The sequence below is a fragment of the Ruditapes philippinarum genome, unplaced genomic scaffold, assembly GCF_026571515.1.
Source record: "Ruditapes philippinarum isolate M1 unplaced genomic scaffold, ASM2657151v2 ctg5281_1_1_1_1, whole genome shotgun sequence".
Taxonomy (NCBI): Eukaryota; Metazoa; Mollusca; class Bivalvia; order Venerida; family Veneridae; genus Ruditapes; species Ruditapes philippinarum.
In genome coordinates this window covers 93,704-114,745 of record NW_026860803.1, presented here as the reverse complement: position 1 = coordinate 114,745, position 21,042 = coordinate 93,704, and the positions used below count along the sequence as shown (strand labels likewise).

At 30.5% G+C, this 21,042-nt stretch overlaps 1 protein-coding gene across 2 annotated transcripts; it reads right to left on the bottom strand.

The window, feature by feature from the left end:
- Positions 1–473: 473 nt before the first annotated feature.
- LOC132713445 (inactive rhomboid protein 1-like) lies at positions 474–19,538 on the bottom strand. Of its 2 annotated transcripts, none has more exons than XM_060696048.1 (16): positions 19,458–19,538; positions 13,812–13,916; positions 12,841–13,025; positions 12,048–12,211; positions 11,511–11,618; positions 8,861–9,000; positions 7,948–8,199; positions 7,507–7,618; positions 7,000–7,074; positions 6,156–6,317; positions 5,327–5,415; positions 4,740–4,803; positions 4,357–4,533; positions 3,959–4,059; positions 3,444–3,597; positions 474–3,118 (listed from the first exon to the last, which is right to left on the bottom strand). In XM_060696048.1, the coding sequence occupies exons 2-16, from the start codon at positions 13,898–13,900 to the stop codon at positions 2,678–2,680; spliced, it is 2,313 nt and encodes a 770-aa protein (XP_060552031.1). In that variant the 5' UTR covers positions 13,901–13,916; positions 19,458–19,538; the 3' UTR covers positions 474–2,677. The 2 variants fall into 2 exon arrangements, with proteins under 2 accessions (XP_060552031.1, XP_060552033.1); XM_060696050.1 differs by having other exon boundaries at positions 7,948–8,196.
- Between the last annotated feature and the right edge of the window lie 1,504 nt (positions 19,539–21,042).

The window sequence follows — 21,042 nt, the reverse complement described above, 5'->3', positions numbered from 1 at the left end:
ATTTCCTACCATGTAAATTTCGTACCCTTAAACCTGCCAAATTTCTTAAATGAACTTGTCCAGCTTCAATTTTTGGAACAGTCCATTATCAATTATGGGGATAATAGAATTAAAGTAAGTATGTCAATAGATAAGGCCTGAACAGACTACACAGAAATGCAGACTAGCCTGGCTGAGGCTGGCTCTATTTTGGTAGCAAGGTTTATCAATTTTGGGATCCAGCAAAGTTAGGGGTAAATTAATATTGTACATATGAAACAAAGAACATTTACAAGTCTATCTATATTAGACTTGTTAAAGGTCATGTTCAGAAAGAGAACAAGACTGAATATCTTAAACATATTCAATTGCAGTACAATAAAAAGCAAACACTGCATTAAAAACCCAGATTTTATATCTTAAAGACTGGATAACACTGGCAGAAAAGAACAAATTAAAGGGTAGTAATTTTTGACATTTTGTTATGTTTTTTGACATTTTGTTATGTAAGTCCACAGACACTTCTAACATCAGTTCTACTAAAGCACAATGTTACAAAGAGAAAGAGTATTCTTATACACTTATTGCAACTTAATAAGGAATGAAATACATGAAATATGGTAAAAAAATTCAAACCAAATTACAATCTGAGCTTTAAAATTTGCATATAATTATGACAAAAAATAAATAAGTTTGCATAAATTATCTCGGACAAATAAATTTGGACAAGAAACGATGAAAAATTTGTAATTTAAGGAAAGAGCATAATTTTCAGAAAAAGAAAATCTGACTTTTCTTCCATACTTAAATGGTTATGCGTTTAACAATATTACCTGGTAGATTTGTTATATTTTAATACAAAATAAATGATTTTAAACTGCGTAGTTTGAATAGACCCTAAAGATATCTAATATGACAAAATGTATGAAAGTTATAAAAATCTAATCTAATCTAAGTTACCCAACACACACTTTTTACAGTTCTTTATGGATCAAAATGAAAATATCAATCAAACAACATAATCACATGAAAATACTTTACATATTAACCCCTAGCCTGCTAAATATGTTTAATTCTTTTTAGACGAGCTTGAATTTGATACGGTCTAATCCATTTTTCATCATATTGAAATGCAACTAAAAATGTCCATAGGACATGGATGCCCGACATTCAACTGTTTTGTCAATCTAGGACAGTGTGACAACTGCATAGACTGACAACAGCAAATCTATATCAGTCCCCTTCCCTAAAGTGGGTACATAATCATTGAGTACAGAACTTGGTCAGACTGAATAGATGTGTATGCCGGCCTGGCTCTATAATGGTAAAAAATGCTAATTACTTTCAATTCCTGCATGTTAAAAGTCAAGACAATTAGCAAATAACTAAGAAATAACAAGCTATGATTGTACTGTTGAAGTTTGATTCATTTAACGTTAAAAAAAAATGATGACTGAAATAAATAAAATAATGAAAAAATTGAATCTACTCAGAAAGGTTAATTTTACAAAATTTAATAACCACCTTTATCTCATGTAAGAATATTTAACAGTAGATGTATATACAATAAATCCCTAGCAGATAAATTTAACCCTGTATATCAAGTGAAGTCATGTCAGATTTTATATTATTGTTCAAATATATATATACATATATAGCTGATAAACAACAATATGCCTTAAATATCTGATAGAATATTTTAAATTCTGATTTAAAATACACAAATCTCATCGCAATGTTTTTACCTCTATCTCTGCTCAGCAATTAAATTTCAATATTTTACATTATTCCTGTACTATCTTTTCTTTATTTTTTTATTTATAAAAAGTAAAAACTCCCATTATTCCTGTCAAAGTTTTAATTATAACTTTATAAATCATAAGATATTTCATTAATAACAGTCAAAATTGATTACAAACAAAAACTGCTCACTGTAAACTTTCTGTATTGCCTGAATACTTATAACTTCTAAGATTATGAAAGGTTTCAAATAATTCTGAAACCTGATGTCATTTACTTTACCAACAGGATAAACTTTAATTGTTGTCATCAAATTCTAGTATATGACTAGTTTATAAGTTCATGAAAATATGGTGACCAATAAATATTATATAAACAATAGGGTAATATATAAAATTTTACTAAAATTTTAATCAAGTAGATAATTTCTATTGTGTACCGGTTCTACAATGTAAAAATATAATTTAGCTAGTCATTGTGCAATCAAAAACTTAACATCACTCACTTTTTGAATAACATCATATAATTTTATCTCTGATTATATTTCTTACAAATATATATTTCTAATAAAAAGTAAAAACTCCCATGAGCATTTTAATTAGGATGTAATATCTGTCACAACCAAAGATTTTATAATCTTTACCTTTAAATGTTTCCTTAAGTAAAACATGAAGTGCTTAATTCAATAAACTTTGTCATTTGTTTGTGAAATATTTATTCATTTCCTATGTTTTAAAAGAAACTCTCATAATTGTCTTAAATTATTGGATTTTTTTATGTCCAGGTAAACAAATGAAAGCACAAAAAATTATCATTTAATATCGCAAACAATACTTTCAAAGCACTAACATTTACATAAAGGAAATAAAAATATATAAATAAATGTCTCTATAAAAAAAAGCTCCTAAAATATATGTATATATATAAAGGTGGGTTTTTTAAAGAGCTGTTAAATTATCTACACATTATTGTATGTGGCATTTCGATCAATATCAATCTCCATGTTTTTACAAAAGTCTGGAGTGAAGGGTATACAGTTAAAATACTGACAGCCAGGGCAGTTGTAAAGAGGAAGTACGTAAAATAATATCACAAGAAGAACAAAAATGAAAATTGCGCCGCCGAGGGACAAAATTATTCCTATCAGTTTGCGTCTTCTGTCATATGTTCCGAAAGACACGTATGGAAGCAAAGCAAATGCAAGGAGGAAACCAAACAAGAATCCACTCAGATGAGCCCAGTTGTCGATCCACGGGAGTAAACCAAGCATGAAGAGAAGGACAATCGGCACCGTGACCTTGAGTAAAGATATACCGGGTCGTTCGAGCATCTGCCACGACTGGAGAACTTCTACCAACAGGCAGGCTAAAATACCAAACTGTGATCCAGCTGGTCCAACCTATACACACAAAACAACAACAACTTCTTAAACATTTTTCGTGAAAAGACTTTCAGTAATAAATTATGCAAAATTCAAATTGAAAAACTATTTAAGAACACATTTTAACAAATTATCGTTTTAGATATAATATATATGCTTCAATTATTGAATAATTTTGACCTTTTATATGACAATTAGAAGGTTATATAAAATACAAACATCTCATAGGATTCTTGTATTTTTTATAAAATTCAACTAGTTTCAACCTTACAAGGTCTTCACTTTTGAAAACAATTTATGATGTTCTTTGCAATATGAATGATAAAGATGATATATAAATTACCTCAACATGATAGGGAACAAAGATACAGCTTGCTAGGTTACCAGCTATACCAGCACCCACATATATAATCGCCATTCTTATACTACCAGTCAGCTTCTCTGTGTCACGCATTATCAATATTTGAAATCCCAATGTGATGATAAGATGGAATAACCTACAATATCGATTATACCATTTATAGTATTTGAAACTCAATTCAACTTAATTTGAAAACTTATTTGTAAGATATCATAAAACTTGCAGTCTTATGTTTTTGCTTTTTTGAAGTTTTTTAATAACCATTGTTTTTATACAATAACCATAATAAATAGGTCCAAATTTTCAATAAAGAAATATCCTTAAAATTACATTGGCAATCTAATTTGGTGTGATCCTGAGTCTGATTTGCATTACACACACATGCTTTTTTATCTACAGCGTAATTTAAACAGTTTTAAACACAAAATAATATCATAATCTAAATATTTTCAAGTTAAACAATAAATATAAACAATATTCATGTATATAATACATACCCTCCATGTAAGAAGAGAGATGTCCACAATCTATAGAACTGATCAGGATATCTGTCTTGAGCAAATGGAATCATACCACAGATCTGTTTCATACATGCCACCTGTAATTTAGTCAACAAATAATATATTATCATTCTTAACAATGGTGACTTTAAAATAGTCTGATCTTAATTCAAAGCAGGGCAAAATATTTTTTTTTAATTCCGAGTCCAATGAGTTTAGAAAGGCTAAACATAAAAATAGTATTCTTACATAGATTAACTGGGTCACTTGAAACAGAAAAATATGCAAAAATTAATATCAAATGGTACATAAATCTGAAAAAAATATTTCTAGCCCTTCTTGACAAAAATCATCAGTCGAGTCCATTTAAGAATGAATTCTTATATTTTTTGTACCTGAGAACATAGGTAGGCATCTTCATGGAAATAACCTCTGACAAATTCACAATGTTCCCGTGTAGTTATCATACATTCTCCCTGTATCCCATGACAACATGGACGTCCTGAGATTTTACATGACATGTGACGATCTGAACGATCCCCTTCCTCTGGTGATTTTGTCTCTGTACACAACTATATAATAAATAAACAGTCTATTATATCAACATTTCTTAGAACAATAATCTAGATGGCAATAAAGATAAGCACAGTATATCTTCAAAGTTTCTGGACGGCAACAACAATCTGTCTGAAGAAATAGCTCTAAAACTTTCTTTGAAAAAGTTGTGGAAAGATAATAAGATTTTAAGATACAATTTATGATAAAATGATTATCTTACCGGCCACTTTGTGATGTCATCATCCCATTTAAATGGTTTAACAGACGCTGGGTCTCTACAGTATCTGAAAATCACACAAAGTAATTCCTTGATTATACAACAAAATATAACATTGGACAAAATTCATTGCTTTCAAAGCAACTTATAAGTTGAAATTTTGCAAATCCCAATATCAAAATATTAACAGAAATTTTTCCAATATGATGAAAAACTAAATTTTACCTTACATTATAATCATAAGACTTTTTAAATCCTTTTGAAAGACATTTTTCCATAATATTATACAATAAGTTTAATAGAAAAACATATTGTTTATACAGAAAACAAACATAAACTGTGGTGTAAAAAACAGCCAAATACTGGGATATAACCATTTTATTAGAGTAAAGGCTCAACATTTTATCACCAAAAAAGGCCAGTACAACCTTTGGGCAGAGGGTCACAGCTTTTAAGTCAAAGATCACTCTCTATCTCAAAAAGACAAGCATACAAAGTATGTTATAACATAAAACATTCAAACTGCCTATGATTTCACACTATGTATAATACTGTAAATTCGATCAAGACAGGTTGTAGTATTTACTTACTTTGGATCCTGACCACATACAGAGCCTGATGTCCACTCACCATGACCTTTACTTGTAGAGTTCCATTTATACCACGTGTTTAATGTTTTCTACAGAGAACAAGTATAAATATTTGAAAAACAAAAAAGAATACAAAATAAAATTAAGATTTATTCCCAAAAAATTATGCGAAACAGTTTTTTTTTCCTTCAGATAATTATATATATTGACTTATTTTGTTTGCACAGTCAAGGTAAAATATTAAAAAGTTTAAAAACATATGAATCTGAAGTGGATATACTGCAATTTACTGATAGATGATGGTAAAACTTTTACAATAACAATACATCATTGTTACTATGTTGTTTTTGTTTAAGATCATAGGTCATACGTTCTAGGAAAGGATTATCTAGTGGTGTCTAAGATAAGATTAAGTTCAATGAGATACTAGTGTTGCCTCCTTAGATAACTCGACGTGATATACAACATCAAAATTCTAATCATTGCAGTCACAGTACGAGTTAGTTGTAAAATTTACAAATTGTTACCCAAGATACAGGGAACTTCAAAATTGCATTATATTTGGTTGTTGTTCAAACATTACACTAAGTTTGTAGGGAATGCATGTTGATTGACTCATTTTTTCTGGGGATTACTTATTGTGATGACATGAAAAGAGATAATCAACATGAAAACAATCGGCAATCTGATTATACTTGTGGTCAGATAGCCTTGTGTTTCGATGCTCTTTCTATTACTTTAACACTTGGTCTAAATTAATATGACATAAAAATTTTCTATTCGGTCATAAATATGTAACATTCATCTTAACATGCTTATCATAACTTACAGCACATCTGTCTTTAGTCATTTGAGCACAACCAGACCCATCGTCCCTCACACAACATGCAGAGTACCGCTCCTCTTCCAGGTCCTTGTTTAATCCTTTCTCTATACCCTGATCTCTTCTCATACATGGGGAATACTTTGCACCCAGATGTATCAAATCAGCCTGACAATGATATAGTGAGTATGTGATTATAATAAAATACCAATAATAAAATAAGTTTGGATAAAAATCAACATATATAACAATTCATTATAAGTTATTTCTAAGACAAAGACTAAAGAGTTATTTTTAAACATGATAAAATTTGGAAGAGTGAACTTAAATCATCTGTTTTGTTGGGTTTAGAACCAGTTTTGTCACTATTTCAGTTAATTAATGGCATGCAAGTGCTGAAAAGGGTGTTAATAAATTTTCTATACAGAAAGCAATGTGGGTCTCCACATGTAACTGTTAAACATCATTTTTACAGACAAACACTTGCTACAGCTGTGGAGGATAAATGATGTATTGTTTCTGTCAACAGTATCATCATAAAAAGATATATGCCTTATTCAAATCTCAATAAACTCAATCATCTTGGGTCCCTAAACTTTCACTCTCTCCTTACAAAACTAATCAAGAAAGTATTTCAAGTTAAGATACTGTGTCATATCCTTCCAATAAAGCCTATCCAAATTGAGTTTCAAAAATACATGTACATGTATTACATATAATACAGTTAGAATGGGGTACATTCATTTAGAGATAAAAAATATAAAATCTTAAATCATGCTACATTGTATGTGAACTCAGTATATCAAACACAAAGCTCAAGGTATTCAAATAGTCATAGAAGATATTTTACCTGCCGAGGTCCAATCCATAAATTGTCTGCTTCAACATATCTTGTCAGTTCATATGCCAGGTTAGGTTTTAATATCTTAAAAAGTAGAAAAATTATCAACATCAAATATCAACATAATCATCAACTGCTCAATATAAATTATAGTAGTTTGTTACGACTAGTAAAACTGTTATTGTTTAATAGATTTAACAAAGGGCAACTGAACTGCTTAGCATCAAGTTAAAATAAAAAGTTATACAAAACCTACTTATTACTAAGATAATTTCTAAATAACTTTCAAACTTTGCAAGTATTAGTATATTTATCATTAACATGCTTTAAAAATTGCATTTTCTGAACCTATTCAACATAATTAGGGAATGATGCCCGCAAAATTTGAGTTTCATTATTCTTAGTGCAGTATACAGTTCACTATTCCAAGGTTTGAAAACTAAAATTTTACCTATAAAAAAGACAAGGAAGGCTGAAAATTAGGATAGGAAACAATGAGACTATAAACAAACTTACTGCATCAGAGTACACAGTTTCTGATGATCCTATAGGTGCAATACCATACACTGCCACTGACACTATAAATACCACTATTTGTACAAATGTCACCCAGTATGTGAAAAATGGTCTGAAAACATGTGAATTTATTATAACATTAAACGATCATTCCAACATTTAACTGTTAAACATTCATCATAATATTCATTGTTAAAAAATCAAAAATTAAGTAACATCCAGTGGCTATGATAAAATATTGCGTAATTTTTCATATCAATGCATAATTTGATTGTTATAAAATATATCACTCACAAGTATATTTAACTACATTAACACATTATTTTTTATCAAAAATCAACAGCTTGTCTTGTTAACAAAATTTAACAAATTTTTGCAAGATATTCAGCAGATTTTATAGGATGACCGTGAGAACCTTAAGTCCGAAATATCACCACTTACCTATGATCATCCAACTCATCAATTTGTTTCTTCACATAAGAGTTCATGCGGTCAGGACGATAATTTCTCTGGAATAATCGCCCAACAAATCCCATACCAACATGTCTCTTGTCCCTCTCTGTTACTGAATTAACAATTTCCTGTCTAATTCTTCTCATACCGAAGTCTGGCATATCCAGGCCAGGATCTGGTGTTCCTGGGGCGGGTTTAGGTTGTGCTCCAGCCCGCCATCCTGCCATTGGGACTGCCCTGCTAAAAAGAAGTGGTTTGTTAAAGAAGAAAAGATTTATTATTATTTTCTGAAACTAATATTTATAATTTTTCATCAAAATTGTTGAAAAATGATTATAATCATGTACATCAGATAATGTGTCAAACATTAATAATTATACCGGCAAAATGTAACTGTTTATTTGTATAATGTTATTGAAGGCTAATGCTTCTTTTGTGGACATCATCTTAAAAGCAGGACATCTTTGACAAATGAACTATGCTTTGACATCAAGTCAAGTTAATCACAGGCTTTTTTTTCAATTCGAAATTCAATTTTGTATTAGAGAAACACTTGCTGTGTTTAAACACAGTTGACTTTTTAATTTCAGGAACTGAAGCAAACTTACGATACTTTAAGATTTCTAATCTGTCTGATAGGGTTTTTTTCTGAATTGGGCCCTAAGCCTCTTGATTTTGGAAAAGACCATTGCTAAAATTGCTAATACAGGAAGTTTAAAAGATGGTGTAAGTTCAGATTTAAAAAAAAAAAAAAAAAATTTGAATTGGGAAGAGGACTATTATAGGCCTCTGTTTTATAGAGTGAAAAAAATCACTATCTAACACTGAAAAATGAAATATTATAAGACAATAGTAAGTATTACATTATAAAAACAGACTAAAAATTGACAGTAATGGATACCTTAATGGTGCGGATTCAGCAAAATCAGCACTGGTCTCTTCTCTTATTTTAGCCAACTGTTTCTCTGGGATACCAGCAGTAGGTTCATCATAAAAAACATCATCTACCAGACTTAACTGATCATGCTCCGGTATCTGAAACTAACAAAACTATCAAGTAAACAGACTAGTACAATCACTATGGTCCCATGACATGAATTTTGTGACTGGACAATGAAAACTATTGACACAATTATTCTGAAAAAAAAATTACAATTATTAGTGAGCCAGCCTTCTGTTGGTTTACCAGGTATACTAATGTAAAACAAGATTGCATTTGAGAAAAATGCTATGCCACCGCATTAATACAACACTAAATAGTAGTGTAGGAACAGATTTTCTTTGTTTCTATACAATTTTGAAGATTGTCATAATGCATAGATCCCTGACCTATCTAATTCTTATTATCAGATTAGTGGTTAAATCTGTTGTTAACTCAATAAAAGATCAGAGTAGGAATATATCATAACACTTGAGTCTAGTGAATTTGGTGGTGAAGGTCATATTTCACACAGCCTAAATTTCATGACTACATCAAAGGACAACATAGTAAGACACTTTGTCAAAATCTAGGTCAGCTGAAATCAAAGTTCACTTAACATCTTAATCTGTACACATGGTTCAAATTTCATAGCTGTACATCAAAGGACAAGAAAGTAGGTCACATCATCAAAATCTAGTTCACCTGATATCAAAGTTCAATTTTACAACTAAAACTGTGCACATGGTCAAAATTTCATTGCTGTACATTAAAGGACAAAAAAGTAGGTCACTGTCCCCTTGGGCAAGGCAAAATTTTGGACCAAGGGTTTAATTCAAAACAAATCTTGATACAGGTCCAACAAACAACATTTCAAGTCAAATATCTAAGCTGTAGCTTTCTCCTATTCAGAAAAGATTTGTTTTTTTCTGTTTTTACTATGTGAACATAATGAGAATCACTGCCCCTGGGCAGGGCCAATTTTAACACTAGGGCATAATTAAAACAACTTTAGTAGAGAACCCATAGAATATATTATAGAGCAAACATCAAAGCTCTATGCCTTGTACCTTCAGACAAAAATATTTCTTTTTTTTTTTTTTTACTATATGTACATAGTAAAAATCAATGACTCCTGGGGGTGGGGCCAATTTTGATCCAGGGCTATATAATGTGTACAATTCTTGCTAGAGGTTCACTACATAATGTTTCATGCAAAAATATCTTAACTCTAGCCTTTGTAAATTTAGAGAAGGTGATTTTTTAAGTTTTTACTATATACATATAAGGAAAACCTATGGCCCATGGGGCGGGCTAATTTGACACAAGAGGCAAATTTGAACAACTTTGGTAGAGTACCTATAGATGATATCATTAACAAATATTCAAGCTCTAAGCCTTGTACCTTCAGACAATAAGATTTTTTTATTTTTTTACTATATGTATATATTGAAAAATCAATGACCCCGGGGGCAGGGGCAATTTTTTGACCCCAGGGCTATAATTTGAACAATCTTGCTAGAAGTTCACTTCACAATGTTTCATGCAAAATATCTAACTCTAGCATTTGCTAGAAGAAATATTTTTACTATAAAGTTTTTTCTATATACATATAAGGAAAACCAATGACCCCAGGGCAGGGCCGATTTTGACCCAGGGCTATAATTTGAACAATCTGAGTAGAGGTCTACCAGACAATGCCTTATGCAAAATATCTAAGCTCTAGGCCTTTGGGTCTTTTACAAGAAGGTATTTTAAGTTTTTACTAAATGTACATATAGTGAAAATCAATGACCCCGGGGCGGAGCTGATTTTGACCCAGGGCTATAATTTGACAATCTTGGTAAGGGTCTATCAGACAATGCCTTATGCAAAATATCTAAGCTCTAGGCCTTTTGGTCTTTACAAGAAGTTATTTTAAGTTTTTACTATATGACATATAGTGAAAATCAATGACCCCCGGGGCGGGCCGATTTTGACCCCGGGTTATTATTTGAATAATCTTGGTAGAGTCTACCAGACAATGCCTTATGCAAAATATCTAAGCTCTAGGCCTTTTGGGGTCTTTACAAGAAGTTATTTTAAGTTTTTTACTATATGTACATATAGTGAAAATCAATGACCCGGGGCGGGGCCGATTTTGACCCCAGGGTTATAATTTGAACAATCTTGGTAGAGGTCTACCAGACAATGCCTTATGCAAAATATCTAAGCTCTAGCTTTGGTCTTTACAAGAAGATTTTTTAAATTTATTCTTATAATTCCTTTTGGTTGCCATGGCAACCAGATTTCTGCATGGAAATGAAATTCTTTGAACAACTTTGGAAGCCCTTCACCCAAGGATCAATCCTGCCAAGTTTGGTTGAAATTGGACAAGTGGTTTTTCACAAGAAGATTTTTTAAGTTCACTATATAATCTATATAACACACACACACACACAAACAAACACACAGGTGAATCGCTATATGCCACCGCATCGCAGATGCTGCGGTGGCATAAAAACACACACATGCACTAAGTCAGTTGAATAGCTTCTTTACACAAATAATTAGATTTTAACCAGTAACAGTGAGTAGCCTGTGATCACTTGGTCATGGAGAACGACTAAACAGAAACAATTATTATACATACTGCATAACTGTCACCAAGATCGCTCCTTGCATCACCCATATCTCCTGCCAGACTTGCTGGGGCATAGCTCCTTACACTTTGTTTACCTCGTAACTTCTTCCTTGAACCCTGAATACATCAATACAGCATTAATTCAAGGTAAAACAAGCGAGTTAAATTACAAACATGGTGAGTTAATCCTAGCTGGGTTTTACAGACATACCAACACTGTATAAAGTTTTACAGCAGTCTTTTCAGTTTTACTTTATGCATTACTAAAGGCAAAAATTACCTGACATCATTGGGAAACATTTCTTTTGCATTCCAAAAATAAGCAAAATTTTATGCCTTCAGAATTTTTTTTATTTTACAGCAGATATAATCACACTTTCATATGGTAGGTACTTTGTCAACCACTGTGAGTAAATTTTGACTGATGGGTTTTCGAAATCTAAAGCAGCAAAAAATTGCTCACATTCAAATTGGAAAAGTCCTGAAGAACCGTGAGAATAAAATTGTAATTTTGGTACTTATTCATGATAATGTTACTCTACATACTGCAATTGTCTGCATTCCTTTCCATGTCATTTTGAGCACTGAATCTTTGCGTGTTCTTCTAACTGGAAATCCCCCACGTGTACTGGGTGTGTATGTGCTTGTACTAGATAGTGGAGTTGTGCGTCTGGAATACTGGGCACCTGCACTATATCTGGCTCCAGGTGCTACAAATCAATATTAAAACAAATTTATCAAATTATCAATTATCAAAAAACATATAAATTCTAATTATCTTCTCAGACAAAAAACTGGCATAAATAATTCAATAAGTATATACTTGAGTACAAAACTTCCCATCTTAATTAATGTGCCTTCAATACATTCATAACATGTATTATATAAAATTTACTTGATTCCACCTTAGAAAGGTACATATAATGGACAAAATGCTACCTTTTTTTTCCTTCTATAACAGGTGCCATTAAAGGGCTGCTTCCCCAAGAAATTCTTTAAAATCATGCAGTTTTCCCCAAAATTGAATTTACATGACGTTTTTTCTTCCCCTTTTGCAAATATACTGTGTAACTTTCCAAAAAAAATAAGTGCAGGGCTGCTTCCCCAACCTGTGAAAGTAAGCCCTGGCTACATAATAAATCTGTGGTTATGATGCTGCCTATAAATGTAACTAACATGGTATGATCTGTTTAAGAGTTATTTCATTTCATACTCAAACAGTTTATCCTTGTACAACATATAGTTTTGTGATCTGTTACCTTTAAAACTGTTACTTTTAATAAAAAATTAATAATAATAGTGATGAATTCTTTTATGTGACAGTGTATATCAAACATACCTTTCAATGGATCATGTATATATCTAACAGATGAGTCCACCTCATCAAAGTCAGTGGTTTTCTGAAGGTATCCATCTTTCACCTTACCACGGTAGTAGCGCATATGCCGGTTCTGCCATTTTGACGACTGTTGACAATCTTCATCACCGAGGCCAAAAAAGTCAGCCACACTATGTTTCACTGACCTACATGTACATAATTAATATCATTCTTGAAATGTATTTAAATCAGTTCGAGATAAATGCATGGCAAAGCATTCCATATACTAAAAAGTTTTTATTTTGTAACCATTATGGTAAACCTGATACAAAAAGTCTATAATGGCAAAAGAAAATCATATTTAAAATATTTGAGTGAAAACATGTGTTTTTATCATTACTTAAATAAAAAAAAACAAATATTGAAAATATAAAACATAAATTTTAATTAAATAGGCAACATAAATATTGATTAAATTTTGTTTGACCTTTTCTATTTCAATTCTCAATATATGCATCATTCAAATTTATCACCCTGTGTTTGTATGATATACTGTATTTTTACCCTCATGTGGGTAACAAAATAGACTGACAAAAGAAAATTGTATCTAAAAATAGATTTTCTTTGACATCACAGGTCTGCATTGAAAAGACACTTCTCAGAATATGTTGCATAAGTAAACTATTTCCAAATTTGTCATATTAAACTGAACTTGAAGATAAGCCACAGTATTTTAATGCCACACAATCTATAGGTCAGGAAGCCATGTGCTTTTTTGGTCTTTATAATTAGCAAGAGCCACTTAGGAGTCACTAGGTCAGTCATCAAGGAAAAGGCACGCAGCCCTGGGTCATATTGCTCACTGAAACATTAAGTTCTTGCTCCTATTTCTATAATTCAAAATAATAATTATTATTGTCATTATCATCATGCACTATCAGCCTCCTAGGTTTCTGATATTAGGGATGCATAAATTACTTGATGATTTTTACCTGCCAATTTTGCTCATTCGTGAACGCTGATGCTGGGGCCTTTTCTCATACCTTCCAGTACCCGCAGGGGCACTCACTTGACGGTCCATCCTGGTTCTTTAATTCCTGAAAATACAAACATCTTATTGTAGGTAAGCATAATTTGGTCAATCTTTAGGGTTTTTTTGGACATTAACACATAGGGACTAGAGTCAACACATAATATGTACTTTGCTTGCGAGAAATGATGCATCAAATAAGCTTGCAATAAAAATAATGATACAGTGACAAGGTAGACATGGCTGTCCTCATTATGCAGGCTTAAACGTATTTATGGACTCACAATAAATGATACAAATTTATCCATTATCACTGAAGTTTATCCATTATCAATTCTTACAATGTATCTACTACTCCAGAGTCTAGAAGTTACCAGTTCCATATAATTTTGTCAGTCAAATTTAATCAAACTTCTACACATACGAAAAAATAATCTTTTAAAATTACATTGTAGTATGATAATCAAGTTTCAACAAAAATACTGGTGCTTTTTTTTCTAAAAGTGACATACCACAACATACTGTATCAATCAGGCTTAAGTTTAATACGCTAAATTTTGTACATACATGTATATTTTTAAAGACTTAATATTTTCCAGTGATATCTCTGATTCTAAATGAATGGTAAGTATTCTTTTATATAATTTCATATATTTAAATAATTTACTTTTACAAACTGCATATAAATACCTAGCCAACAGAAAAAATTGACAGTCAAAATTGCAAATTAACCCTTTGATTTATATACTAGAGGAAGTCCAGTGAGTATAATGGTGAACTTAAAGGCAGCACTAAAATATTCAAATACTTCCTTGTTAGATTTTTATCACTAACACAAATCATGAACATTTAAACCCTTATGCTGCTAGAACTATAAGCCATTACCCCAGTGTCAATTCTAGGAGTGTCTATAACCTTAATGGTTATAAAAAAATTTAATCTTAATGGTTATAAAAATTTTTAATCTTAATGGTTATAAAAAATTTAATCTAATAATAAGTGTGTATAATTTTTTTTAATCTTAATGGGTATAAAAATTTTAATCTTAATGGTTATAAAAAATTTTAATCTTAATGGTTATAAAAAAATTTAATCTTAATGGGTATAAAAAAATTTTAATCTTAATGGTTATAAATTTTTTTAATCTTAATGGTTATAAAAATTTTAATCTTAATGGTTATAAAAAATTTTAATCTTAATGGGTATAAAAAATTTTAATCTTAATGGGTATAAAAAAATTTAATCTTAATGGTTATAAAAATTTTTAATCTTAATGGGTATAAATTTTTTTAATCTTAATGGATATAAAAATTTTTAATCTTAATGGTTATAAAAAATTTTAATCTTAATGGGTATAAAAAAATTTAATCTTAATGGGTATAAAAATTTTTAATTGTAATGGGTATAAAATTTCATCTAACGATATATCTTTAGAAAATTTGTAAACACTCAACATATGTCGTTTCAATTACCTTATGGCATGGATGGTTGATACTAGAAAAAAATTGTAACATAGATTTTCTTTAACACACATCAATATATTGTATGTTAACAGTATAAAATGTTCCAATAAGGTATTTACCATTTATTAATTACTTTTTTATGTGTCAATTGCTCTTAAGGAAACTTTAAATACATATAGTTTTTTCAAACAGGTATTTTGGACTTATTCTTTTTCATACTTCAAATACAAAATGTATACTACAGACAATGTATACATTTACCCCCCACAATTTAAACTTACACTGTCACAAAAGCAGAATAATTTTATATCAAAGCATACATTAGCATTTCAGCATAAACACAAGCTTTGACCTTTTACTAAGCATGACAATTATCGCATATACAAATACAATACCAAACATAACAGTAAACATTGGTCATATTATTATGCTCAATACAAAGTTTAAATGCATGAAATCATCGTAACAAATACATAATTATGTATGTATTGTTATACCCAAGAAACAAACATTTTTTGTCTAAGTACATATGCATTCTTTTATAATAGGTAAATGTACCTTGTACCATGAATGAATAAGATAAGAAAACAAATCTTACAGTTGTCAGTAATCACTTTGAAATAATTCTGCGAATTTCACTTAAGTTTCCAAAAAGCAAGAAATAATGATAATTGCCATTGTACCTTGCCTGAACGATGCTTAGATTTTATTTGAGCCTGGCTTACTATTAATAGAAAGAAACATTCTACAAGGGCCAATACAGCTTTTGCCACTTCCTGAACTAAACAAACGGATTTGAACATCATACAGAATAAATGTAACACTGAATGGAGTAAAAGCCAACATATTTACTGCACTTCAGAATTGGATAATCAACTGTGTACAATTTTTTGTAAAAAGCAAACATTTTTTTTTTGAGCCTGGCTTACTATCTATGGAAGAAACATCTTTCAACGGCCCATACAGCTTTTTCCACTTTCAACTAAACAAACGGTTTTGAACATCATACAGAATAAATACAACACTGAATCGAATGGTGTAAAAATCAAACATATTTCCTTCACATCAAGATTGGATAATCATTGCTGTGTGCAAATTTTTTTTTTAAAAATCTGGACCTGTAATGTACTTAAAAAAAAAAATTAGTTTACAAATATCATTAAGTAGAGAAAAGTTCAATGTGTACAATCATGTACATTGTATTTGTATACTTTTTTCTTCCCATTTAAAATTTTTTCAAATTTATATATTGTGTAATTTTTCCCCAAAATAAAGGGCAGAGCTGCTTTCCTAACCTGTGAAAAAAAGCCATGCTTGAAATTTAACCTTTCACTGACATCAACTGCCATCCTGGATAATTTGGTCATACAGGCTGATAATATTTTTTACTTTGTTAGTTTTTCTTTTTCCAAACAACTCTTTACTCAAATACTCACACCCACAAAAGTTTAATATTTATTGCAATTTATGCATCAAACACATTTCACCATAGAGAACTTCAAACCCTTTTAGTTTCCTACCTTTTCAACCAATTTATATCTAACAACTGAAAACATTTACCTCTTTAAAAATTGTATACATGTATTTCGTGGTGGAGGGATGTCTATGTCTACATCTATAAGGATTTTGACATAACAGAAAGAAGCAGACTGGAAAGACCATTTATTAAGGAGGGGGCTGGCCAGTACTGCTATTCTTCTAAACAAGATACATGTAGAACTTTATGTACAACTAACCAATATAAACTGCATTAGTTAGCAGTATGGCATATTTAAATTAAATAACAAAAGACAATCAATGAGTAATGCAAACTTGTATTTCCAGAAGATTTTAAAACATCGAATGAAAATTTAATTTATATCAAAAAGAGATCTAGCAATTTATATTGCGGTTGCTGATCAGCACATTTTTATTTTTGTTATATATTGTATACTGTAGGGATTAATCATTATACTTGTTTGACATGACCCATGTTGTTACAGCTTAATTGGTCAGGTGACTGGATGTTCTTGAGTGATAATTAAGATTACCCAAGATAATCTTGCTGATCTTGAGTGATAATTAAGACTACCCAAGATAATCTTATCAGTTAAAGAAAAGACTTAGAAATGTTTTGAAACATATTTTTGAGTATAATAATTTTGTAATTACCAATATTAAAATATGATACTTTCGTTCTATAAAATGCCAAATATGCACAAATGTATGATATTTTTATTAAATTGAATTTTCTTTATTAATAGTTAATTCTGAGACTTATATTCAAATTGTAAAAACTTAAAAACTTAACCTCAGGGACGCCGACACCAATGCCAACAAATTGGTGACTGCATTAGCTCGAGTATTCTGCGAATAGTTGAGCTAAAAACTGTCCCAAGATAGTTAAATAAGCTTTTTTGAAAATTTGATGACAAAAATATATTTATATATTATAAAATAATATGCATGTATATTTATAGCTGATAATTCTATCACAATTCAAATTTAAACTATCTCCATTGACCTTTTCGAAAACCAAGCTTAACACTGTTTTTCGGTATGTTATGGATTTAGCTTGTTGGAATTACACAAAATGAAATACATAATACTCTTACATGATATTTCTAATTTTTTATCATTATCTAACCTTTTCATGTGAAAAAACTTGATGTGTTTGAAATTTATCAATGTTCTTTCAATATCTATTGCAAACTTTTCAAAAATATAAATTGTTTATAGGAAGTGGCTAGCAGTAAGGCTACAGTAAAGAAAGTACGAATATCGATCTTTGTCATCTCAAACGTCGAGAAAAAAGAGCATTTGGTTGCACTTATTAAATAACATCAATTGAAATAGTTTACAAAAAATTTGATAATAATCCTTTTTTGTTTCATTAAGTTTAATTTTTCGACACCTTAAAAATGAAAAAAAAAAAAAAAAAACCACCGAAAATAATTGTTGTTTGGCTCTGATAATTGCGTCAATTACCGACGGTACATAAGTTTGTCCATCATTAAGGAAAAGTTTGCATGTTCCATGAAACATATTCTAAAATTCTATTGTCAATCCCTGGGTTGGCTTTAATTAAGGCTAATTAATTGATTGTGCTTTTATGTTCGATATTTATCTACTGTATTTGGAAATTATACAATTATTTTAGCTTTTCACCGTTTTTTTCTTCAATTTTCTTTTTATTTATTTATTTATTCCACTCTGATCATTATTAATTCGATCCATGTGCTAAATTAACAAAAATGATTTAATAATTCATCTGTCATACAAATAAATCAACAAATCATAAGCATGAAAATCAAAGACGTTACCCTATAACATGCAACTTTGACACTTTCATCAAGATAGATTATACATCGCTTGTTCATATGAATTCATTTTTTTTTTACAAAATGGCAGAGCATCTTTATTAAAGTGAACACACGAGGACAAATGCGGAGACTTGATTAAAATCCTCGTTTAAAGACACAAAATAACATATGCATTTTCGACTTCCATATAATTTTGAAAAGACAATACAGTGCGTCCTGGCTAATCGTACGTGCCTCACGTACGGCTAGCACTTTTGGCTAGCCGTACCGACCCGTACGGCTAGCCACTTCCTTGTTTATAACATAAAATAAATGTAATGTGTTTGAAAGTATGAGTTATATTAGATTCTATTTATCATTAATATTATAACTCATATTTGTATTTATTTTAAATCTTTTTCAAATTTAAAAAATGTGCTGAAATGACCAGGGTTTTGATGGTGAAATGTCCATGGCTAAAACGTCCAGGAGGTGAAACGTCCAAATACCTTATGTTTTGGGTAGTTAGGGGCTGAAATTACTCAAAGATCTTGATTATAATGTATAACATTGAACTTGTTAAAGAGTCAAAATGGTATTTACCACCAAATTTATATGTCAATTCTAAGACTGCAGATACAGTAGTAAAATCAAAAGTGTGTTTTCCAAAACACAAGGTGGAAAACCACAGTGACAAACAGTTGATATGTTATCAACATGGTGAGATCAGCATTAATTTCTAAACATAGAAACAAACAACAGTAAAAATTAGTCAGCGATTAGATAAACTTATACAGTAAGATTATGAAAAGAGCCCATGAAACATCAACATGATCATTATACAGGAAAAAACAGCAAGTTTACCTCTCCAAAATAGAGTTGCTAGAAACACAGGAACTAAATTTGGCGCATGCGTACATAAAGGTCACGACACTTAATTAGCAAAAAGAAGTAACTGTGACACAAAGAAATGTGGAGAAAGGATTAAATATTTTTGCGCATTGCTTTGCTTTTTTAATGCATTAATGAGGTCGTCTTTTACCTTTTTTCATTGACATAAAGTTGCAAGATGTCATCTACTAACATTGTAAGTTGGATTTAACAGGACCTCTTTTCTCGGAAATCTAGAGGAAACTGTTAAACAAGGCTTACAGTAACCGAGTCTGCAATTCTCTTGTTATTTTGTTGTGATTAATACTTCCGAGGGATCACTTTGTTTCCAGATTTTTATACTTCACAACAGCAGGTGTCAAGTGCCGTGTGGCAGCTGTAAAAAGTTGCCCCGTACTTCACTTCAGTGTTGTCATATTTTTCTGGTTCCTCGGAATCATTGATGTCAGCACTATTGAGTGTTGAGAATTGAGTACCGCTCAAGCTGGTGATTAATGCTTCCGAGGTATCACTTTGTTTACAGATTTTTATTTTGGTTAAAAATTAAAAAAGAGGTCTGATCAACTTGGTTGAGACATATATTCAATTCGAAATATGTCTACATTGAACACTTCACTTGATTTTGAAAGTGTGAAACAATGTATGGGTGGCGACTAGTTCCTATTGTATAAAGTATTTAACAAAGCAAATACATGTAATTACCGACAATCTCAAATTGCCATGAAATTCCGGTCTATAACCTGGGATTAGCAGACAGACAGACATATATTTTATTTAGATTTGTACAAAGTACATCATCTACATACATGTATAATCCATAAATATCGTTCAGTGTAAGTGATATTTGAACGTATGAGCAAAGCATGTTTAACATAAATTTAGTGAAATATTAATTAGTTCTTGTTTATCTACTGTTGTTAATAGTTGCACATATTTATAATTAAACTGGTGGTTTTACATGGTATTTCTTATCAATGTATTGTTTCATATTATTTGAATAACAAGGACATATACAAATAAAATGGTATTCGTCTTCAAGGTAGTCGAGAAAAATATATTCTTAAACTTAAAGATTTTGGTAGGCATCAAGGTACAATTCATTACAAAATTCAGGTTTAAAAAACTTATACAAATCCATTTCAATTCTTTTGTTAACAGTGTCATACCACTCACGTTTATACATTTCGACAACTTTCGTTTTGAAAACTAAGGGAAAAGAATTTGTGTTAAGCACATGAACATTATCGATCAAAACTGTTGACAAAGTGGTATTCAACTAACAAATTCTTTACATTAAATAACCAGTTATGACATCCATCGTTACAATCTTTAATATCTTGATCGTGTACATGTTTTAATAAAATGTTATCACTAATTGATTGTACTTTCAACCAATATTTTATAATCCGCACATATCTATTTATATACAAAGGATAACGGTCAAGCTCGTCCTACACAAAATCATTACATGTCGTTTGATTAACATTTAACAATCGTTTCAAAATTGTTAAATTTACTAATAATTTCTCTATTTCTTTAGACTTTGTGTATCCCCATA

Excerpts from the sequence above, each read along its gene's own strand:
- LOC132713445 (XM_060696048.1), bottom strand. The coding sequence starts at position 13,900 with ATGGACCGTCAAGTGAGTGCCCCTGCGGGTACTGGAAGGTATGAGAAA. Across the intron at positions 7,075-7,506 it reads AAACTGTGTACTCTGATGCA|ATATTAAAACCTAACCTGGC; the intron begins GTAAGTTTGTTT and ends CTACTTTTTAAG. Across the intron at positions 5,416-6,155 it reads TGACTAAAGACAGATGTGCT|AAAACATTAAACACGTGGTA; the intron begins GTAAGTTATGAT and ends TGTTCTCTGTAG.